This window comes from Physella acuta, unplaced genomic scaffold (genome assembly GCF_028476545.2).
Source record: "Physella acuta isolate Inbredline_101_S28 unplaced genomic scaffold, ASM2847654v3 ptg002121l, whole genome shotgun sequence".
Taxonomy (NCBI): Eukaryota; Metazoa; Mollusca; class Gastropoda; family Physidae; genus Physella; species Physella acuta.
In genome coordinates this window covers 1-25,014 of record NW_026733622.1, presented here as the reverse complement: position 1 = coordinate 25,014, position 25,014 = coordinate 1, and the positions used below count along the sequence as shown (strand labels likewise).

At 45.7% G+C, this 25,014-nt stretch overlaps 1 protein-coding gene across 4 annotated transcripts; it reads right to left on the bottom strand.

Annotated features, from left to right (window-relative positions):
• Window positions 1-666: 666 nt before the first annotated feature.
• Window positions 667-19,356, bottom strand: LOC131932261 (midnolin homolog). 4 transcript variants are annotated; one of them, XR_009384527.1, is made up of 8 exons: window positions 19,104-19,356; window positions 9,549-9,636; window positions 6,435-6,491; window positions 5,751-5,996; window positions 5,249-5,612; window positions 4,820-5,002; window positions 2,799-4,209; window positions 667-2,702 (listed from the first exon to the last, which is right to left on the bottom strand). XR_009384527.1 is itself a non-coding variant. In XM_059289124.1 (7 exons), the coding sequence occupies exons 1-7, from the start codon at window positions 19,319-19,321 to the stop codon at window positions 3,914-3,916; spliced, it is 1,452 nt and encodes a 483-aa protein (XP_059145107.1). In that variant the 5' UTR covers window positions 19,322-19,356; the 3' UTR covers window positions 667-3,913. The 4 variants fall into 4 exon arrangements, 2 of the variants coding, with proteins under 2 accessions (XP_059145107.1, XP_059145109.1); XR_009384528.1 differs by having other exon boundaries at window positions 2,859-4,209; XM_059289124.1 differs by having other exon boundaries at window positions 667-4,209.
• Between the last annotated feature and the right edge of the window lie 5,658 nt (window positions 19,357-25,014).

Below are 25,014 nucleotides of genomic sequence, written 5' to 3'. Positions count from 1 at the left end.
TTATCGCCTTTAGGAACATACACCGACATTATTTTATACAGTTAGACTTGAGATTATCGCCTACAGCAACATGCACCGAGATTAAGTTGCATGTTTAATCCCGCCGCCTGCTTATGCCGTCTGCTTTATGTGATCCTTCTGTAGCCGTGTATAATATTACGCCCTTGGCGTCATGTATAGGGACGGAGGTGTTTAATGCATTGATGTAAGCTGTAGGCCTATATTCTATCGCTAAAACCTATGTAGTCTGTATTCAAAGTTTCAATTTTTTTAAACATAGATCAAATGTTTACGGGCGCGAGTAAAATCATAGGTGTTACCTCACTTGGGAGTCATCCATTTCTGACGTCCACAAAAATTTCAGTTATTAGAACTCCCCCCCCCCCCCCCACCCCCATGTGGATGTCCACAAAAATTTAGTAGACCTCTCAAACTTACTACCAATTTACTATTTTAATAGCATGTACTGTGTACCTATTAACTGATAAACAGGCTATAATTTTTTTCTATGTTTATTTATTAGATCTAGGTCTAAATATTAAAATTAGAATCTCGAGTTTAGAGAGAAAACAGTGTGTTAGAAACGTCAAATTATAGATAAACGATAAAATTACCTTAGGCACACCAACAATAACAAGATATATAAAACATTTCTCTAGATTAGCAGCACAAACAACATTGTTTTTTTCTTCATTCTTTATTCTCATAAAACAGATCAATTTCAAATATTACCAGTACAAAATGTGCTAACGTTTACATGCAGGAATCTCATCACTGACTGCTTATTTTTTTAAAAGTAATTAAAAACAGATGAGTACATTTTATTCCTGCTGTACCAGCACAAAAACAAACTTTAAAATGATTGCAATAAATCATTGTTCCATGCCTGGAAACATATTAGCAGCTTTAAATTATAAGGTCCATCTTTTATTTTTACCTTAGCAATGAACTCTTAGTTTAATAACTTTATCCTCCTAAAAGGTCTGAAAAAAAATCTAACATGAAATCTATACAGCTGGGCAGCTATGTCAAGCACAGGTCATACAGCTATAGATCTACTTGTTCCACCAACATTCTAAAGTTTTTTTTAAAAACCTATGAAAAATTAAAATCAAGTTTCTCTGTCATTTACTAAAAATAGAATATGTTAAAACAGTTACAAAACCCAAACCACATTTGTTGGTGGAACAAAACAATTGGATTAAATTTTTGGTACTGGATGGTAACCAGAGCAATCTAGTGATCTACACTAGACAGATCTGTTAAATAAAAACTCTGTTAAATAAAAACTCTGCTGATAAAATCTGATGGAACAATAGTCAGAAAAAACATTCTATTTGAGCTGCCCCTTCATCCAATGGCAGTAGAACAAAGATTTCCAGACAAATGTACAACAGCCAGTTAGTCCTATACATTTAGTGGTCAGCTGAACCATTGTGTACAGCCAGTGGTCAGCTGAACCATTGTGTACAGCCAGTGGTCAGCTGAACCATTGTGTACAGCCAGTGGTCAGCTGAACCATTGTGTACATCCAGTGGTCAGCTGAACCATTGTGTACATCCAGTGGTCAGCTGAACCATTGTGTACATCCAGTGGTCAGCTGAACAATTGTGTACAGCCAGTGGTCAGCTGAACAATTGTGTACAGCCAGTGGTCAGCTGAACAATTGTGTACAGCCAGTGGTCAGCTGAACCATTGAGTAGCACAAATCTTGTCAGACTCACCATATCACACAGTCTACCAGTAGAATTATTATTCTGTTAACCTTAGATGGTGGTCTAAACCTCCCACTCAAATGGTGGTCTAAACCTCCCACTCAAATGGTGGTCTAAACCTCCCACTCAAATGGTGGTCTAAACCTCCCACTCAAATGGTGGTCTAAACCTCCCACTCAAATGGTGGTCTAAACCTCCCACTCAAATGGTGGTCTAAACCTCCCACTCAAATGGTGGTCTAAACCTCCCACTCAAATGGTGGTCTAAACCTCCCACTCAAATGGTGGTCTAAACCTCCCACTCAAATGGTGGTCTAAACCTCCCACTCAAATGGTGGTCTAAACCTCCCACTCAAATGGTGGTCTAAACCTCCCACTCAAATGGTGGTCTAAACCTTCCACTAAAAGTTAATGTTTCCTATTGTGTACAAACCTATGAAAGTAAAATTCTTTAATGGAACTACACAACATATGCCACAAACCCTTCCTTAAGAGAAAAAAGATCTTTTGTGCAAAGTAAACTTAATTCACCTTAATTAATTACAAAATGAGCAGAAGGGTATGGATGAAATAATAAATTAGTAAACAGAAAATTATGTGGTCAGTCATGTTTTCATCATGAGCTGATCACAACATAGCATGGACCAGATTTCTATAGAATATTTGATTTTACTGGTGTTACAAAAAAAGTGAATCATTCTATGCTAGAAATGAAAAATTACAAAATATAGAATTATGTACAGTACTAATTGAACATGGATAAAAAGCTACAAGCTAGATCAACTCTTGTGAAATAGCCGTGTTAGATTAGCTCTAGATAAGTAGCTATGTTTATATTAACTCTGATAAAGCAGATATTGTTTAGGTTATATTAAACAATTTTTTGTACAGAAACCACTATTTTCAAAACTGCCCTCACTAATATTGACCTAGGTACCACTATTTCCACCACCTATATTGACCCAGGTACCACTATTTCCACAACTACCTCTATTTCCACAACTACCACCACCTATATTGACCCAGGTACCACTATTTCCACAACTACCACTATTTCCACAACTACCACTATTTCCAGAACTACCCCCACCTATATTGACCCAGGTACCACTATTTCCCCAACTATCACTATTTCCACAACTACCCCCACCTATATTGACCCAGGTAACTGTCCTAATTGATGTCACAGGTGGCATGTATTGCTTATTGTGTAATGGAAGGGAGATAATGCAAGATACAATTTATAACACATACTGTGTGGGTTATATTTATAAATTTATAACACTGTGGGATTATATTTACAAGCAATGGGGTATATAAGTGCATGTAGATATACACTTGTGTGAGCAACCTGCCATCAGTCTAATGGTTCTATGAGGTACAAAAAATATGGCAAATCAAATAACATGCAACCGTATAATGCACTAGCATTATAACTGGTTTTAAAAAACTGAAAGTATTGCCTGAATGAAACAATAAGCCAACAAGACATTAGTACCAGCACCCTCTGTGACCTGTCACACTCACCTCGCTGACATTTCGGTCAGTCAGCGAGGTCACTCCTCTCACCCACTACACACCATCTGGTCTGTTACGTGTAGGTAGCGGTTACGTGTAGGTCTGTTATGTGTAGGTCGGTTACTTTTGAAATTGTGTCATAAATATTTTGATTTGATATTGTTCATGGGTTAAAAAGTTAGTAAAAAAAAGCTGCGTACCAATATCACAGTATGGAGATTAAGGTGCCTGTCAAGCCCAATTATTGTATGTACAGAAGATTAGTTGAAGGAAGTTTTGTTTTTTGCATACTTTAAGTTGCATTTTTTTTCTTGTTTAACAGTGGAAACCAAATAATGCAATGTTTCCAAATTTGGATCACAACAAGAAGTGACCCAATGACTGATGTATAATAGGCAATGACCCAATGACTGATGTATAACAGCCAATAACCCAATGTCTATGTATCACTGAGGGTGTGGTGACTAATCGCTATGTACACTGATATTTACAAGCCTGAATTACTGCCCTTTGTAAGCTAACTAGCTAGGGCTGGCTTGGGCCTCTCTGGGCCACCAAGCTAAGAGCTGTGTCAAACAGCCAGACAATTTCTCTAAAAGTTCCTCGCCTCAAACGGCCTGAGGAAGGCAGAAAAAAAAACCTTCATTGGGGTTGAAGGTGAAGGCCATCCAGGTGTAGCGCTCAGACCGCCTGCTCGATGTTGGGCTTGCAGTAGCTGGACTGGTCAGTGCTGGGCTCCACATGGCTGGACACTGCTGACATGCTCTTGTCCACACACACAGGGGAGGGTAAGGACGAGCTTGTTAGTGAGAGGGAGGAGGAGATGGCCAACTTTTGGTGGGAGCGGGGGCCGGTGCTGTAGGGGGCACTCTGCTCCCTGCGTGTCCTTCTCTCCTCCTTCTTGTGGGCCAGCATCTTCTGGATCTGCTGCATCTTGCCACGCAGCCGAATGTTCTCCAAGTTTTCACTCAGGTTCACTGTAAGCAAAACAAAATTAATAAATGCCCTCATTCTTTTTACATGCTCAGATTGATTGACTTCATCACTATGAATGTGAAGAAGAAACTAGCGTGCTATTGTACCTTGCTGACTCTGTATAAACTATTGTAGCTTGCTGAATGTGTATAAACTATTGTAGCTTGCTGACTGTGTATAAACTATTGTACCTTGCTGACTGTGTATAAACTATTGTAGCTTGCTGACTGTGTATAAACTATTGTAGCTTGCTGACTGTGTATAAACTATTGTAGCTTGCTGACTGTGTATAAACTATTGTAGCTTGCTGACTGTGTATAAACTATTGTAGCTTGCTGACTGTGTATAAACTATTGTAGCTTGCTGACTGTGTATATACTATTGTAGCTTGCTGAGTGTGTATAAACTATTGTAGCTTGCTGACTGTGTATAAACTATTGTAGCTTGCTGACTGTGTATAAACTATTGTAGCTTGCTGACTGTGTATAAACTATTGTAGCTTGCTGAGTGTGTATAAACTATTGTAGCTTGCTGACTGTGTATATACTATTGTAGCTTGCTGACTGTGTATAAACTATTGTAGCTGAGTGTGTATAAACTATTGTAGCTTACCTGGACTTGCCCTACTGGTTGGACTAGATGGTGGGGTCAGCATGGATGGACAGGCAGTGATTGGATTGGCTGGTGCTGGGCTATGTGGGGCAGCTATTAATAGATCATTGAGGATGTGCAGGATGGTGCTGACACTCCTCCTGGGATGGCCGTGGACGTCCTGCAGCGAGGGGTCCAACGTGCCTGAGGGAAATAAGACAAGCAATATGACATCTGGTGTCAGAACAAGCAATATGACATCTGGTGGTCAAGACAAGCAACATGACATCTGGTGGTCAAGAAAAGCAATATGACATCTGGTGTCAGAACAAGCAATATGACATCTGGTGGTCCAGACAAGTAATATGACATGTGGTCAAGACAAGCAACATGCCAGAACAAGCAATATGTTGCTTGCCATAAAATGTTCCAGTATAAAATGCCATTTACCTTGAAATGTTCCAGTGTAAACACCACGTCCAAGGTGCTTCATGCTGTCAATCACTGCACCAGGACTGGGAGGTGGGGAGGGCAGGGGGTTGTCAGGTACAATGGGCAGGGCTGGGGGTCTTTGATGGGATGGGGAGGTTGGGGGTGCTGCTGGTTGAGGGGTTGATACAGGAGTTGGTTGGGGTGCATGTGCTGCCTGCGACAGGGCTGCTGCCTGTGACAGGGGTACTGCCTGCGACAGGGGTGTTGCCTGCGACAGGGGTGTTGCCTGCGACAGGGGTGCTGCCTGCGACAGGGGTGCTGCCTGCGACAGGGCTGCTGCTTGACTTAGCCTGTGCAGGCTTGAGGTAGAAGGTGTAGACTGCTGAAAGGAATAAGACAGCCAGGTTAGTTGTAGCTTGACAGGTTTGTTCATGGGTTTCAGTAGGTGCTATGTTACACAACTTGTAAACTACAGCTGAAGTTTTGTAGGCACTGTGCTCTGTGGAAACTCTGAGCTTACCCTGCTAGACTTGTTGAGCTCCTGTAGCCTGTGTATGCGCTGGGAGAGACAGCGCGTGGCTTCAGCTATGGCCGAGGGAGAGAGGCTGGACTGAGAGATGGAGGCGGTGGGCGCCATGGGGCTGGCGGTGGGCGGGGCAGGGCGCTGGCCTTGAAGCATGGACAACTGAAGCTGGACAAAGACCATGTTCTCACCCATCCTGATGGCCAGCATCAGTGGACTGCGGCCTGAGAGGAAGTCGTTGACCTGCAGGGGACCAGAGTTTGTTAAGTCAGGGACAAGACACATACAGCACAAATACATCAAGGTGTGGGGGGGGGGGGGGGGGGGGATTTAGGGGGAAAATAATGAGACAAAAAAATGAAATAATGAGGTTGATAAGCAATGATATATATATTGCCGAATGAGGTTGCATGACGCTGAATGAGGTTGATACACTAAATGAGGTTGGATGAGGTTAATACACCAAATGAGGTTGATAAACTAAATAAGGTTGATAAAATAAATAAGGTTGATAAACTAAATGAAGTTGATAAACTAAATGAGGTTGGATGAGGTTGATACACTAAATGAGGTTGATACACTAAATGAGGTTGGATGAGGTTGATACACTAAATGAGGTTGATACACTAAATGAGGTTGATAAACTAAATGAGGTTGGATGATGTTGACAAGTGAACGAACCTGAGTCTCTGTGAGGTTCTCTAAAGCTTGCATGATGCTGCGATCTGATTGGCTCACCTGTAACAATAGAAGTGGAGTTGGCAGACCAGGAAGTAATGACAGAGGTGGGCTGGGTGGGTGGGGGTAGGCTTTACGGGCAGCAGAGTGGCACGAGTTTCTTAACGTCAATGTGGTTTAGGCGTGGTCAGTCGGGGTCAATCTGTGCCACATTTGAACCAACCTCATGGGGGTGGGGGACGTCATTAAAGTCGGATGAAATCTGGTCAAAGGCGGATTTTTCCATGCCTACCACTCCCCAACCTGCCAACCACTTAACAACCACTTCACAACCTGCCAACCACTTCACAACCTGCCAACCACTTCACAACCTGCCAACCACTTCACAACCTGCCAACCACTTCACAACCTGCCAACCACTTCACAACCTGCCAAGCACTTCACAACCTGCCAAGCACTTCACAACCTGCCAACCACTTCACAACCTGCCAACCACTTCACAACCTGCCAACCACTTCACAACCTGCCAACCACTTCACAACCTGCCAACCACTTCACAACCTGCCAACCACTTCACAACCTGCCAACCACTTCACAACCTGCCAACCACTTCGCAACGTGCCAACCACTTCACAACGTGCCAACCACTTCACAACGTGCCAACCACTTCACAACGTGCCAACCACTTCACAACGTGCCAACCACTTCACAACGTGCCAACCACTTCACAACGTGCAAACCACTTCACAACGTGCCAACCACTTCACAACGTGCCAACCACTCCACAACGTGCCAACCACTCCACAACGTGCCAACCACTCCACAACGTGACAACCACTTCACAGCAAAATTGAATCAACACCTGTTTTCACAACCGAACTTTGTCTTGTAAAGAAAACGTAAGTCAGCTTTGATCTATGTAAACATCGCCCTCGTATACTCAGCTGTTGGGCCACGACATTGGATAATTGTTGACAACAATCTAATAGCACCAGACAAGCCAGCTTAAAGATGACACCATTCTTCCTGCTTGTACACCCTGACACCCCTCCAGCCCAAGGTGAGCAGAACCCGTGTGAGTAAAACAGGTCAGTTCGTGCGTAAGTTGCATCGATCTGCTATTGATTTGGAAACTCATTCAGGAAAAACCGGCGCTAGCCAATGGGAGAAGGGGAATATCGTGGCGCGCGACCCGCAGTCTGACGTCATCGGTGGCTTTTAAAGTGCGTTCATTAGAATCAAATGTTATCAAATGTAATGACATGTAATCAAATGTAATGACATGTGCATTGTTTTTGGGCTGGGTTGAACATAGTTTTGGGTTAAACAAACAACGACGGGCTGATTTAATTATGTCACAAAAAACCTGACCATTTTTAAATGCTACGAACGTGATGTAACTGTTGACACAAAGTCGTCGGGATTCATCTCTGTTGGCGTCATGCACAGCTGTCAGATATAATCGTCATCTACAGTATGGCTGTCTAGCTGTCAGCTAGAATCGTCGCCTAAAGTATGGCTTACGGTCCATGAATAGGGGAGGTGTTGACCAGTTTCTCTGCCCTCGGCATTGAAGTGATAGTGCGGTCAGCCCAGTCGCCTAATGTGAGTCAGGTACCCACCAGAGCTGCGTGAACTCAGGGACGTGATCCGAGCTCAAGACGCTCGGGTTAGCAGTCGAACGCTCTACCACTGGACTGTTACGTCTCTGACAGTAGTAGCAGAAACAGGCCACGAACCCCGCTAAAACCTAAGCCCACCCACATCCTGTAGCAACCACGCCCCTTCCTGATGTGTGTGGCGTCAGACAACACAGTACACGTATCCGGGTATACCCCCCCACCCCTTTACTCTAGCCTTCGGACAACATCTCGGACACGAGACGGTGGATGACCCACATGACCCACCCGCGCATCACATGACCCTATGCTGTATGTAGTGTGTCTATTGGTCAGTGGTCTACTGCTGGTCATCTAGTGGTCACTGGTCCACTGCAGGTCAGTATAGAACCCATTAGTGATTAGATGACCCAGGGGAAAAGGTGAGGCACCCCGTACAAACACAGAGAGCCCCCTGGCCCGTCCCTTACGTCCGCCAACAAGGTGGGGGGGGGGGGGGTCCAGGATATCCCCATAGCTCGCTGACAACATTGGGGATTTTTTTTAAAACAGGAACAGATTGGACTGGTGGACGACAGGTATATTTCTTTCTAGTCCTAGATTGGCGTTCATGTCTAACTGCGGCTGGGTATAATAATGGGAATTTAGGGCTATCCCATGATTAACTTGTGTGACAATGGTAAGATTATCCCATGATTAACGTGTGGTAAGATTATCCCATGATTAACGTGTGGTAAGATTATCCCAAATGACTGAGCTGCTCACAAAGGTGGCGATTAGAAGAGAGAGTATCTACAGTTGATCTCCCCCCCCCCCACCCCGCCTAAAAAGCCACCCGTAGTAATGAATTACACGAAACAAATGGCAAGGGGAAATAAAGTATCTACCACATGAGGAGGGAATAAAGAATCTACCACATGTGGAGGGAATAAAGAATCTACCACATGAGGAGGGAATAAAGAATCTACCACATGAGGAGGGAATAAAGAATCTACCACACGAGGAGGGAATAAAGAATCTAGTCCATCCAGAAAGTGTCAGACAACTCAACTGTTGACATGACGTGTATGCGAGTCCCCACTTCCCCCACCCCACCTGTCGTCCTTACTCGGTCATGTGACAAGAGCTTTCATTGATAAAATCCCCGGCACTCTCCAGGTTTATTTTTACCATATAAGGCAACGAGTTTAATCCAATGGAAATTCTCCTCACATCTCTCCCCGTGACCATTGTTTGGGGACAAAGGCGAAAAAGCCATTGACTGTCTTTTAAAAGATTAACAATGTGAAGGAGTTTAACTTTTAAGTGTAAAACCTAGTTTACTGGTAGTTAAAAAACCTAACAAATAAATAGCATAAATAGTATGATAGTCACCTGAATGTGACAATTTTTGTAGGTCAAAATTTGTGACAACAAGCCGCCCAATCTGGCCACACAGACAGGACATGAATGGCGGGAAAAGAGTCAACAAACAAAAGGATGAATCGAGGTTACTTACGCTAAGGCCAGACTCCATATTAGGCAACAAGGTCACGTGACTCTCGTCTGGGATGTGATGGTCCTGTAGGCAACCGTTCTTTAGTACACTGTAAACAAACAACAAACATCTTTAGTACACTGTAAACAAACAAACATCTTTAGTACACTGTAAACAAACAACAAACATCTTTAGTACACTGTAACCAAACAACACACATCTTTTGTACACTATAAACAAACAACAAACATCTTTAGTACACTGTAAACAAACAACATCTTTGTTACACTGGAGTCAGCCGAAAATACAGCTAAACTATCGTTTTTCGAAAGTTTGAGGGGCAAACAGAAAGTTTGAGGTGGGGGGTGCAAATCGAAAGTTTGTCCCCGGGCGCCGGGAAGGGTCGCTACGCCTCTGACTGATACAGACCATAGATAAAGAGAAGTCATGTTGACACAAACGTCAACTGATCTAATCGTGACATTTGAACTGTGAACTAATCTAATCGTGACATTTGAACTGTGAACTAATATAATCGTGACATTTGAACTGTGAACTAATATAATCGTGACATTTGAACTGTGAACTGATCTAATCGTAACATTTGAACTGTGAACTAATCTAATCGTGACATTTGAACTGTGAACTGATCTAATCGTGACATTTGAACTTTGAATAGATCTAATAGTGACATTTGAACTGTGAACTGATCTAATCGTGACATTTGAACTGTGAATAGATCTAATCGTGACATTTGAACTGTGAATAGATCTAATCGTGACATTTGAACTGTGAATAGATCTAACCGTGACATTTGAACTGTGAATAGATCTAATCGTAACATTTGAACTGTGAACTGATCATGACATTTGAACTGTGAACTGATCTAATCGTGACATTTGAACTGTGAACTGATCGTGACATTTGAACTGTGAACTGATCGTGACATTTGAACTGTGAACTGATCGTGACATTTGAACTGTGAACTGATCGTGACATTTGAACTGTGAACTGATCGTGACATTTGAACTGTGAACTAATCTAATCGTGACATTTGAACTGTGAACTGATCTAATCGTGACATTTGAACTGTGGACTGATCTAATCGTGACATTTGAACTGTGAACTGATCGTGACATTTGAACTGTGAACTGATCCCTGTGTTGACCGAGATCAGAAGTTAGCTCGGCTGTGCACTCCACGCTCTACCAGCAGTTTGCCTCGGTTAAACGTAACGATGACGTACATTGGCTAAAATTAGAAACTAAGTCATGTCAAGCTGCAAAACAAACGTTAAAAAAAATTAAGTAGGTCACCTATGTAAAATGGATGCACAGCACATCTAAATTTAGTCGATGTAGACCGTTAGAGGAATGTTGCTGAATGTGAACCAAGTTAATTCATTGGGAACCAAGTTAATTCGCTCTCTTAATTTATTTCCTAGAAAAACCAGCGTGTTGTGGCAGACATTGTGTCAACCAGCGTGCCGTCACGTGCTACACAAGAGCACGCAGACTGCTACGTCACAGTGACGTGATGCACACACAACACAGCTGTTTATAGTCTCGCTTCTCCACACTCGAGGTGCCAACTAAAAGTCTGCACGGACAGGGGTAAAAATGTAACCCAGATTCGTGTACTCATTGAGATTAGGTTTTGGATCAGGGGTTACTGGGTCAATGGTATGCATGATGTTGCGTGGCTCACAGGCTACGTGTTGTCGAGGTGGCCTCAGTGTATAGAATGGTTAGATCTATATAGTTTAGATAGGTCTACCGTGTCTAGATGTACAGTATGGAACCCTTGTACGTTTTTTTTTTTCAATGACCAGAAATTATCAGACACCCAATGATAGCCCTAACATTACTGGGCCGTTGTGAAATGGCCAAATTCGGTCAATAATGCTTCAACCATATCCCTATTAAAGGTACCAATATAGTGTACCCCCTTTTTCAGAGTCAATATATTAGTATTTTTTTTCAGCATCAATAAATTAGTGTAGAACCTCGACAGAATATTCTAGTTAAACCCCCCCCCCCCCCCTCCCATCCTAGATAACAAGAGTCAATTTTTAAGACTGTCCTTTATATGACGTCACTATCACCTGTTATTTTTTAAGTTGTTTTTTTTGTCGCCGTGGCACGGTGCGTTAAATGTGGGGGGGGGGGAGGGGGAGGGGGGAGCTACGCAGGTACAGTTGGCTTTACTACGCACCGCTGCTAACGTACCAGGTGACCTACCCCCCCCCCCCCCCCCCCCCAACATCTGGGTGTGGGCTGGCACACAAAAATGTCCTTTCGTCAAATCAAAGTTGGGATGGAGTACACAAACACGCTGCAGTTTTCTTGAATAAAGGCCAACGGTCAGCTGCCAGTACTATTTTTAGAAACCAGGTCGCACTTTAGCCCGCCCCACCTTGACACAACAGTACCACACAGCTCAGGTGTGGTGGTCAGCAGGTTCGTGTGGTGGTCAGCAGGTTCGTGTGGTGGTCAGCAGGTTCGTGTGGTGGTCAGCAGGTTCGTGTGGTGGTCAGCAGGTTCGTGTGGTGGTCAGCAGGTTCGTGTGGTGGTCAGCAGGTTCGTGTGGTGGTCAGCAGGTTCGTGTGGTGGTCAGCAGGTTCGTGTGGTGGTCAGCAGGTTCGTGTGGTGGTCAGCGGGTTCGTGTGGTGGTCAGCAGGTTCGTGTGGTGGTCAGCAGGTTCGTGTGGTGGTCAGCAGGTTCGTGTGGTGGTCAGCAGGTTCGTGTGGTGGTCAGCAGGTTCGTGTGGTGGTCGGCAGGTTCGTGTGGTGGTCAGCAGGTTCGTGTGGTGGTCAGCAGGTTCGTGTGGTGGTCAGCAGGTTCGTGTGGCGGTCAGCTGGTTCGTGTGGCGGTCAGCAGGTTCGTGTGGTGGTCAGCAGGTTCGTGTGGTGGTCAGTGTGGTGGTCAGTGTGGTGGTCAGTGTGGTGGTCAGCAGGTTCGTGTGGCGGTCAGCTGGTTCGTGTGGCGGTCAGCAGGTTCGTGTGGCGGTCGGCAGGTTCGTGTGGTGGTCAGCAGGTTCGTGTGGTGGTCAGTGTGGTGGTCAGTGTGGTGGTCAGTGTGGTGGTCAGCAGGTTCGTGTGGCGGTCAGCAGGTTCGTGTGGCGGTCGGCAGGTTCGTGTGGTGGTCAGCAGGTTCGTGTGGCGGTCAGCAGGTTCGTGTGGTGGTTAGTGTGGTGGTCAGTGTGGTAGTCGGCAGGTTCGTGTGGTGGTTCGTGTGGTGGTCAGCAGGTTCGTGTGGCGGTCAGCAGGTTCGTGTGGTGGTTAGTGTGGTGGTCAGTGTGGTAGTCGGCAGGTTCGTGTGGTGGTTCGTGTGGTGGTCAGCAGGTTCGTGTGGCGGTCGGCAGGTTCGTGTGGTGGTCAGCAGGTTCGTGTGGCGGTCAGCAGGTTCGTGTGGTGGTTAGTGTGGTGGTCAGTGTGGTAGTCGGCAGGTTCGTGTGGTGGTTCGTGTGGTGGTCAGCAGGTTCGTGTGGTAGTCGGCAGGTTCGTGTGGTGGTCAGCAGGTTCGTGTGGTAGTCGGCAGGTTCGTGTGGTGGTCAGCAGGTTCGTGTGGTGGTCGGCAGGTTCGTGTGTAGGTTAACAAGATGACACCTGGCCACCCCCCCCCCCCCCCCACACACAGAGTTGACTCACCTGAACAGACAGTCGTGTATTGATGTGAGCAAAGTTTCAACATCCCGGCGCGTCACGTGAATATATTAGGACTTGTGCAATACAACTGGGGGGTGGGGGTGGGGGGAGATAATGTGTCACAGACATCCATCTTTGGCTAAGTGACACGAACACAAATCTAACAACACTGGCATAGACATGGGCATAGACATGGGCATAGACATGGGCACAGACATGGGCACAGACATGGGAGACACCTGACCCAACCAGACCAAAGTGAGAAGTGCTGACGTCAGTTGTAAGATGACCCAGTCATTACCGTCCCAACTGTTTACCATATGCTACCCTATGGGAATGGGGGGGGGGGTGAAGACAGAAACCATATACTGTAGAAAATCTGTATCATACAGATATTCTACGATTGCCTGCCTATTCTCACGATTGCCTACTGTTATCACGATTGCCTACTATTCTCACGATTGCCTACTATTCTCACGGTGTAAGAAAACGTTCCGAACTTAGTCTTAAGACAGATGCGTGACGTCATATCCGGGTTTTATCACTGCTGTCTAAAGCCCTACAGCTGACGGTGGCTATAAATAGCTAGCACTTCTGGAGTCTTATAGTCTGACCAACGGCTTGACCACTGGATGTCAGCTGACCAGGCCACCGGGTGGTGGGGCTAAGCTGCTGGAGATTTCTCACTGACTTCTGCTTGTGTAACGGTCAAGAACTCAAGTCTGCTGCTGAATCGTAGGATTTTTTTGTTGCTATGTCGCAATCAGCGGCAAGATGAGCAGTGTCTGTGGGGGTGGGGGATGGGGTGGGGGGATGGGGTGGGGAGATGGGGAGGCCATTAACACAAATCACGTGATGTCATGACAAACGACCCAGATAAGGTAACGACAGCATACCCCCCCCCCCCACCAAATAATGTGTACAAAAGATGAGAGCATTTCTTAGACAAAGAGCGATCAGGTTTTAATGGTCACTGTGACGTCATCATTTGTTTACAAATCACGGGGAAATTAGAACGGGCAACATTCGGGTAAATGGTATCAGCAGAGGGAAACAATACCAAACGTGTATCCGATGGGGCAGCTTGGCAGAAAATTTGTATTGGCTAAAATATTAACACAATATTGGTAGCAGTAAACAACAGGTAAACAACTGCCGCCGTTAAAAACAAGGTTTTGCGCATGCCCACCAGTGGCGCGAGCAGCATCCAATGAGGAAGTGGCGAAACAGCCACGACACTCGGTCTTACAGCACTCAAGTCTGCTACACTGACGTCACTGTGACGTCAGGCGGAGACAAAAAGTGGGAAGGGTGGGGTGGATGAACGTGTGTGATCAACAAAGAAATGTCGCAGGATCGATTTGTTCTCCACCCCCCCCCCCCCACCACCACCGTTCAACTGCTCAAGATTAGAGCTCAGGTTTCATTGCGCAAATAGCGGGCAGGGAGGTGAAGCCTGACTGCTTTAATAAACTAGTGCGATATTCGCTACCTATCTGCCTTTGTCTGCTATAGCACCGGATGACCTGCTAATGGTTATTATTAACATTTCTCGAGACGTGTAATTATGCAGCAAGTGACGCTCTATGGGTTCACTGCACATTTGGACGGTTGATAAAGTTTCTACCCTACCTGTGTACATTTTGACGGTTGATAAAGTTTCTACCCTACCTGTGTACTCATCTGACCCTGATATTGGGAGATTGGGGGGGGGGGGGGGTGGGGTGGGGTCTGGCTTGTAAGAAATGTCGTTAGTTTTTGTCACGTGTGTAGTTGTCATGTTCGGTACATCCCGCATTAAACGGGCTGGTGTACTGTAGCCCCACCCCAGACATCCTGATGTACTGTAGCCCCACCCCCACACGTCCTGGTGTACTGTAGCCCCACCCCAGACGTCCTGGTGTACTGTAGCCCCACCCCCAGACGTCCTGGTGTACTGTAGCCCCACCCCAGACGTCCTGGTGTACTGTAGCCCCACCCCCAGACGTCCTGATGTACTGTAGCCCCACCCCCAGACGTCCTGTAGCCCCACCCCAGACGTCTTGGAGTACTGTAGCCCCCACCCACCGGGTGACACCATTTAGGGGTGACACTAAGACAAAAAAAGTGCAAGATATATAAAAAATGTTTTTTACCAGTTCAATGAATGGTAAATCAGTGTTAAAAAAGTACATAATGACGATCGTGACAAGGGAGGACGCCATGACGTAAACATGCAAACTATAGAGAATACAATACTACACCCAGCTTTATAATCAACCGACTCTAGATAAACATCAGTAGAATTAAATGTGAACACTCTAAAGCTTTTTCGGGGGGGGGGGGGGGGACACCAACTGGAAATTTACAGAGAAAAATAAAGGGGGGGGGGGTGACACAACGAGGTGCTGCCCGACCTAGTGACGCCATTGCTCCCACCCCCACGACGTTCTGGTACCCCTCAGACAGGCAGTATTTCCCTAAACCACCTATGGGCAACTCCGGATCACATTGCGTGATCTATCCAGTAGCCTACTCAATTCCAACAAGTTATGTTGGGAGCCTTCTTAGTTCACCAGCTGAATGCTGCTGTCGGATCAAATGCTTGTAACATACCATCTTCCATAAGTTAGATCAAATGCTAGTAACATACCATCATCTTCCATAAGTTGGATCAAATGCTAGTAACATACCATCTTCCATAAGTTGGATCAAATGCTAGTAACATACCATCTTCCATAAGTTGGCACAAATGCTAGTAACATACCATCTTCCATAAGTTGGATCAAATGCTAGTAACATACCATCTTACATATTTTGAACGCCGCCACATTTTTGAGTGTGTAGGACTGAAGCTCCACCCCCCGCCCTAGATCAGATTCAATACATACACCTAGACGTGACGTCACAGGTAGGCGGGCGGTGTCATAAAAACAGACAACTCGTGCAGTTAGGGAGGGGACGGCAAGGAAAAGTGGGCTCAGTTAAAGTTCTTCGGGGGGGGGGGGGGGGGAGAGGAAGGGATCAATACAGATAACACAGTTACCAGACAGCTGGTAGTCACATGACACGTGACCTCAGCCTGCTCGTGACATGGACATGAACGCAATCACCCGTGAAGGTTCTGCAGACACGCTCGTGTGATTTCACGAAACACTTTGGACGCGGATGAGTGGCCCAGACACGCAATTAACACAAAACATTTCTTGTGCGTAATAACGAGACCGCCAAACTTGTCGATAGCCTGTCCCACGGACGGCAACTATCTGCGCAGAAATATTACGTAAGGCGTGGGCAGCTGATTAGCCTGAGGGTGCTAGCCCCTGGTATGACCTCACTAACGGTTTAATCAGTCACACTACAGTGACCACCGTGGTTGGTTTAGGCTGTTGGTTGCTTGTGATGTGGAAATACGGTATCACGTGATCTATGATATAAGCACATCTTCAGACACCTACACCTATCGACAGCCAACTTACGGATGTGTAGGTCGAGTGTCGCAACACGCAGCACAGGTCGACACATGTGTAGCTATTGTTTGTTTACATCAATGTTTACATATGTCACGCCCAACCTTGCCAATTCAGATTTGTTAGGTCATGTAGAGTAATGGTCAGGTTATGTGTAGTATTGGTTAGGTCATGTAGAATTATGGTTAGGTCATGTAGAGTAATGGTCAGGTTATGTGTAGTATTGGTTAGGTTATGTAGAGTTATGGTTAGGTCATGTAGAGTTATGGTTAGGTTATGTAGGGTATTTGTTAGGTCATGTAGAGTTATGGTTAGGTTATGTAGAGTTATGGTTTGGTTATGTAGAGTTATGGTTAGGTCATGTAGAGTTATGGTTAGGTCATGTAGATAATTTTGTTAGGTCATGTAGAGTTATGGTTAGGTTATGCAGAGTATTTTTTAGGTCATGTAGAGTTATGGTTAGGTCATGTAGAATTATGGTTAAGTCATGTAGAGTTATGGTTAGGTTATGTAGAGTATTTGTTAGGTCATGTAGAGTTATGGTTAGGTCATGTAGAATTATGGTTAGGTTATGTAGAGTAAAAGTAAAAGCCTAACCCGTTGGTAAGGTGTAGACCGTGTGGTAAGGTGTAGACCGTGCGGCGGTGGTAAGGTGTAGACCGTGCGGCGGTGGTAAGGTGTAGACCGTGCGGCGGTGGTAAGGTGTAGACCGTGCGGCGGTGGTAAGGTGTAGACCGTGCGGCGGTGGTAAGGTGTAGACCGTGCGGCGGTGGTAAGGTGTAGACCGTGCGGCGGTGGTAAGGTGTAGACCGTGTGGTAAGGTGTAGACCGTGTGGTAAGGTGTAGACCGTGCGGCGGTGGTAAGGTGTAGACCGTGCGGCGGTGGTAAGGCGTAGACCGTGCGGCGGTGGTAAGGTGTAGACCGTGCGGCGGTGGTAAGGTGTAGACCGTGTGGCGGTGGTGGTGTAGACCGTGCGGTAAGGTGTAGACCGTGCGGCGGTGGTAAGGTGTAGACCGCCGCGAACAAAGAACTGACCCGCCCATGGAGGCGTGTAACTAAGTAAGTAGGTCACGGATCAATGCGGGGGTCAAACCGCAAGAGTTCACCACTTAGTAGGCGTGGCCCAGCACAGCTGTTTAAAACGAAACTCAAGCAAACAGGTTTTTCTCCCCTGTCCGAAAATGCAACCAGTGGTGGTATTTTTGGTTGGTATGTGGTTTTTTCTGGTGGTGTGTGGCTCGGGTTAGGGAACTGGTTGGAACATAGCCGGACGTGTCAAAATATGAACACAGAACCGATCCTATTTAAAACGATTTCTTAAGTCCGCCAATGCTGGCCTAACACAGGGCTGTGTCGCACTGTCGTAGTCAGAACGGTGTCGCACGGACCCACCTCAAGTAGTTTTTTATCTAACCGACAAAAGATCATGGACTCCTGGGCCAAAACTTAAAATCACGACCCCCCCCCCCCCCACCCCCGTGTCAAGTCAACAAACCTCCCGTTATAAACATTGTTGACTGTTAGTTTTAGCTTTACATATGAAATGCTTAAATAACAATTTAACTGTTAGTAGTAAATAACTTTAGTCCTTTATGCTATAAGCTTTTGTATTTGACACAAAGTTAACAAGGTCTATATTGAAATATATAAATTGTAATCATTGGTAGGCACATTATTCACTATAAGTTAAACGCCTTAATTGTAAGCATATAGGGTTTATAATTTATAATTATGTAAATCATAAGCCTGAAGCATATAGTACAGAAAGTCCTACTAATGAACAGTAAAATAGAAGGCTACGAGAAAAAAGTAGTCTAAGCAGGTCTAAATATTACTACTAACAACTGCACTTAACTCTGCTCTTGCATTCATCTATTGGCGTGTGCTAACAGTCTCAAACCCTCACCAAGCCCACCAACCAACCTTCACCAAGCCCACTACCATCCCACCAACCAACCCTCATCAAGCCCACCAACCAACCCACACAAAGCCCACCAACCAACTCTCACAAAGCCCACCAACCAACCCACACAACCAGCCCACCAACCAACCCTCACCAAGCCCACATCAGCCCACCAACCAACCCACACTACCAGCCCACCAACCCTCACCAAGCCCACCAACCAACCCTCACCAAGCCCACATCACAGCGTGTCTACGATTCGATAGATGAACGTCTGCCTGACGGTGACTCACCAGATCTATAATGTCGACAGCAGATGAGAACAAAGGCTGGGCTAGGGGTAGCTTTATTTTTCTACACCCTGACCCCCGGCCACCCCTGACCCCCGGCCACCCCTGACCCCCGGCCAACCGTTAAACTAGACACAATGACTAGAAAAAATCTAACAACGAAGCGGTGAATTTGATAAATGAGAAGTTGTACACACTGACCTGGATTTAGGACTTGGTAGAACAATGGGACCCAGTTAAACTCAGAGGTTCAAGTTCAGAGACAAATAAAAACGTTGTCAACTTACGTGTTTTTGTAGATGAGGGTGATCTTTGATGGGGCTACCCTCAACTTTCTGCCCAGGGCTGCCTTTAGGCCCGTCACAGTCTCTAGGGGTGAGACAGATATCTCGAGACGGCCCCCGGTCGTAGGGCACACAAAGAGGCGGATACAGCCGGGACGTCTGCGTGATGCCTTCACCCTAGACACAGATTTTCGGTTAGAAACGTGGAATTTCCTTTCCATAATTTCACTGACAACTCTGGCAACAAAATCCGCATCCACCGCATCCAGAGAACACAGCACAGTTTGTTCAAGTTTTAGTCCTATCCTCCACCTTCAAACTTTCTACTACAATGATTACACTCTGACCGTCGACGGCCTATTTCCTTTTTATACCATGACAGCGTATTGACCTAGCAAAGGTGGCCTGGACGAAACCATTGCGCGGTGAAGGGGCGGCAGCATCCAGTCGCGTTGATTGCGTTAGTCTCGTTCGTTGCACCTCGACTCGACCCCGCAGACGACACTAAGGTTACCGTTTACATGGTGACTGCTGCCTAATGTTAGAGTTAATTTTTTATTGCTGATTTTGGTTGGTCAAGTTTAAATAGATCTAGAGATTTTGGTAATGTAACATTTTTAACGAGTATTCATGTTTTATATTCAATTTTTGTTGCAAATATAATAGTCTAAAGAGATTAGACGGTGATTTTTGGTCGGTTCAGCATCCTCAGTGGCTAAAGCTGATGTAATGACGGATGACGATTGTGTTGACGATCAAAAGCTGGTGGTAAAGGACCACCTGCATCGATAGGCCTTCCGTTTAACAAACATGATAAGTATCAGTGGCGTAGCGAGGGGGGGGGGGGGGTGCAGACTGCACCGAGTGACACCATTTAGGGGGCGACACCAAGCCAAAAAATAGCAAAATATATAGAGAAAAATGATAATTCCACTTAATTAAGTGATTAATTTGAGTGTTAAAAAAGTCTTTTAAGAGCAAATTTGACACATCCCGACGGGGGGGGGGGGGGGGGGGGGGGGGGGGGTGGGGTGCAAACCGAAAGTTTGAGGGGAAGGGATGTGCAAATCAAAAGTTTGAGGGGGGGATGCAAATCAAAAATTGAAAGATTGTCCCCAGGAATGGTCGCTCAACCGCCCGCCTCTGGGGGGGGGGGGGGGGGGGGGGTGGTGTGTGACCATTTTACGTGCGGCACCGGGTGACACCCGGCCTCGCTACGCCACTGATAAATATAGCAAACCTCATGGCACTGTAACAAATTTGACTAAAACAGCGAAATGTGCTGAGTTCAGATATTCGCATGCAGTTCTTAGGCAGGAGAAAAAGGGGACGAGGGGGGGGGGTAATATACAGGGGAGGGGGGTTAATATACAGGGGGAGGGGATATAATATTTGGGAGTTATGAATGGGGGGGGGGGGGGGGGTTAATGTTCGACTCCCACATTGTAGCTAAACAACTACAAATTATTAAGCTACATTATATGAAATAACCGCAAACAACTAACGTGAAGGCGGCTGGTAATGAATCGATTGTAATTTTAGGACCACTTTTATAGAAATGCCCACGTTCTCAATATATTTATCCCAGTACCCCCCCTCCCCCCCATCACTCCCCATCATTAGACCCAGTACCCCCCATCACTTGTCCCATACCCCCCGCCCCCCCCCCCCATCATTTGTCCCATACCCCCCCATAATTTGTCCCATACCCCCATCACTTGTCCCAGTTACCCCCCCCCCCCACCATCACTTGTCCCAGTTACCCCCCCTCCCCCCCCATCACTTGTCCCAGTTACCCCCCCCCATCACTTGTCCCAGTTACCCCCCCTCCCCCCATCACTTGTCCCACATTTTTCTCTCCCCTCCTACTGCCTCCGTAAACTGCGTCACTTTTTGGACCAATTTTTTTTTAATCCCTTCCTTTTTCCTAAACACCGCACATTGTCACAAAAAAATGTACAAGTGTGACGTCACACTTTCTAAACAAATCTCCCTCGTCACATATCGTCACAAAAACCCAACACCCCTCCCTTCTCATAATGTGATAACTTTTATATACGACTGCAAGCGCAATCATCCAACGTTGCAACATATTTTCTTGACGTCATCATTCCAAGGCTAATTGACGCCGACGTCAGCGATTGTGACGTAGACCGGTGAAATTCTTGCCGTCACGTCACATGCTCATCTTTCTATTTTTACAATTGACAATTTCCACCAATACAAATGCTATTTTTACAACTTTTAATCTGATACATAGTTGAAATTGTTTCTATTTTCACAATTTTAAATATAATACGTGCTATAAAATAATTTTCTATTTTTTAAAATTTCATTCTAATAAGTTCTATTTATAGCTTCTCAGTGAGAAGCTAATCTAAATTTAAACTATACAAAATTAATTAAAACTCTTTACATTATGATCGCATTGCCTACTCATACAAGCTTGTATTACACACTATCACACATTTAACCCTCACACATTCATCCCCTCACACTCACACATTCATCCCTCACACATTCATCCCCTCACACTCACACATTCATCCACTCACACATTCATCCACTCACACATTCATCCACTCACACATTCATCCCCTCACACATTCATCCCCTCACACATTCATCCCTCACACATTCATCCACTCACACATTCATCCACTCACACATTCATCCCCTCACACATTCATCCCCTCACACATTCATCCCCTCACACTCACACATTCATCCCCTCACACTCACACATTCATCCCTCACACACTCATCCCCTCACACATTCATCCACTCACACATTCATCCCCTCACACATTCATCAACTCACACATTCATCCACTCACACATTCATCCCCTCACACATTCATCCACTCACACATTCATCCACTCACACATCCCCTCACACATTCATCCCCTCACACATTTATCCACTCACACATTCATCCACTCACACATTCATCCACTCACACATTCATCCACTCACACAATCATCCACTCACACTCACACAATCATCACTCACACATTCATCCCCTCACACAATCATCCACTCACACATTCATCCACTCACACATTCATCCACTCACACATTCATCCACTCACACATTCATCCACTCACACATTCATCCCTCACACATCCACTCACACATTCATCCACTCACACATTCATCCACTCACACATTCATCCACTCACTCACACAATCATCCACTCACACATTCATCCCCTCACAATCATCCACTCACACATTCATCCCTCACACATTCATCCACTCACACATTCATCCACTCACACATTCATCCCCTCACACAATCATCCACTCACACATTCATCCCCTCACACAATCATCCACTCACACAATCATCCACTCACACATTCATCCCCTCACACAATCATCCACTCACACATTCATCCCCTCACACATTCATCCCCTCACACATTTATCCACTCACACATTCATCCCCTCACACATTCGTCCACTCACACATTCATCCACTCACACATTCATCCCCTCACACATTCATCCACCTCACACATTCACCCACTCATACATTCATCCCCTCACACATTTATCCACTCACCACATTCATCCCATCCACACTCACACATTCATCCCCACACATCATCCACTCACATTCATCCACTCACACATTCATCCACTCACACATTCATCCACTCTACACATTCATCCCTCACACATTCATCCACTCACACATTCATCCACTCACACATTCATCCACTCACACATTCATCCAATCACACATTCATCCACTCACACATTCATCCCCTCACACTCACACATTCATCCCCTCACACATTCATCCACTCCACATTCATCCACTCACACATTCATCCACTCACACATTCATCCTCTCACCCATCCCCTCACACATTCATCCACTCACCCATTCATCCACTCACACATTCATCCCCTCACACTCACACATTCATCCACTCACACATTCATCCACTCACACATTCATCCCCTCACACTCACACATTCATCCACCCACACATTCATCCACTCACACATTCATCCCCTCACACTCACACATTCATCCCCTCACACATTCATCCACTCACACATTCATCCCTCACACATTCATCCCCTCACACATTCATCCACTCACACATTCATCCCCTCACACATTCATCCACTCACACATTCATCCACTCACACATTCATCCTCTCACCCATCCCCTCACACATTCATCCCCTCACACATTCATCCACTCACACATTCATCCACTCACACATTCATCCCCTCACACATTCATCCACTCACACATTCATCCACTCACACATTCATCCACTCACACATTCATCCACTCACACATTCATCCCCTCACACTCACACATTCATCCACTCACACATTCATCCCCTCACACATTCATCCCCTCACACTCTACACATTCATCCCCTCACACTCACACATTCATCACTCACACATTCACCCCTCACAACATTCATCCACTCACACATACATCCCCTCACACATTCATCCACTCACACATTCATCCCCTCACACATTCATCCACTCACACATTCATCCACTCACACATTCATCCACTCACACATTCATCCACTTCACACATTCATCCACTCACACATTCATCCACTCACACATTCATCCCCTCACACATTCATCCACTCACACATTCATCCACTCACACACTTCATCCCCTCACACATTCATCCCCTCACACATTCATCCCTCACACATTCATCCACTCACACATTCATCCACTCACACATTCATCCACTCACACATTTATCCACTCACACATTCATCCACTCACACATTCATCCCCTCACACATTTATCCACTCACACATTCATCCACTCACACATTCATCCACTCACACATTCATCCCCTCACACATTTATCCACTCACACTCACACATTCATACCACTCACACATTTTATCCACTCACACATTCATCCACTCACACATTCATCCTCTCACCCATCCCCTCACACATTCATCCCCTCACACATTCATCCCCTCACACATTCATCCCCTCACACATTCATCCACTCACACATTCATCCACTCACACATTCATCCCCTCACAACATTCATCCACTCACACATTCATCCACTCACACATTCATCCCCTCACACTCACACATTCATCCACTCACCTACATTCATCCCCTCACACATTCATCCCCTCACACATTCATCCCACTCACACATTCATCCCCTCACACTCACACATTCATCCCCTCACACATTCATCCACTCACACATTCATCCACTCACACATTCATCCCCTCACACTCACACATTCATCTCCTCACACATTCATCCACTCACACATTCATCCCCTCACACATTCATCCACTCACACATTCATCCCCTCACACATTCATCCACTCACACATTCATCCCCTCACACAGTCATCCACTCACACATTCATTAACTCACACATCCCCTCACACATTCATCCCCTCACACATTCATCCCCTCACCCATTCATCCACTCACCCATCCCCTCACACATTCATCCCCTCACACATTCATCCACTCACACATTCATCCCCTCACCCATTCATCTCCTCACACATTCATACCTCAATTCATTTTCCACTCACACATTTATCCACTCACACATTCATCACTCACACATTCCATCCCCTCACACATTCATCCCCTCACACATTCATCCACTCACACATTCATCCACTCTCATCCCCTCACACATTCATCCACTCACACATTCATCCACTCACACATTCATCCACTCACACATTCATCCACTCACACATTCATCCCTCACACATTCCCACACATTCCACTCACACATTTATCCACTCACACATTCATCCACTCACACATTCATCCCTCACACATTCATCATCCACTCACATTCATCCACTCACACATTCTCCACTCATCACACATCCCCCAACTCTT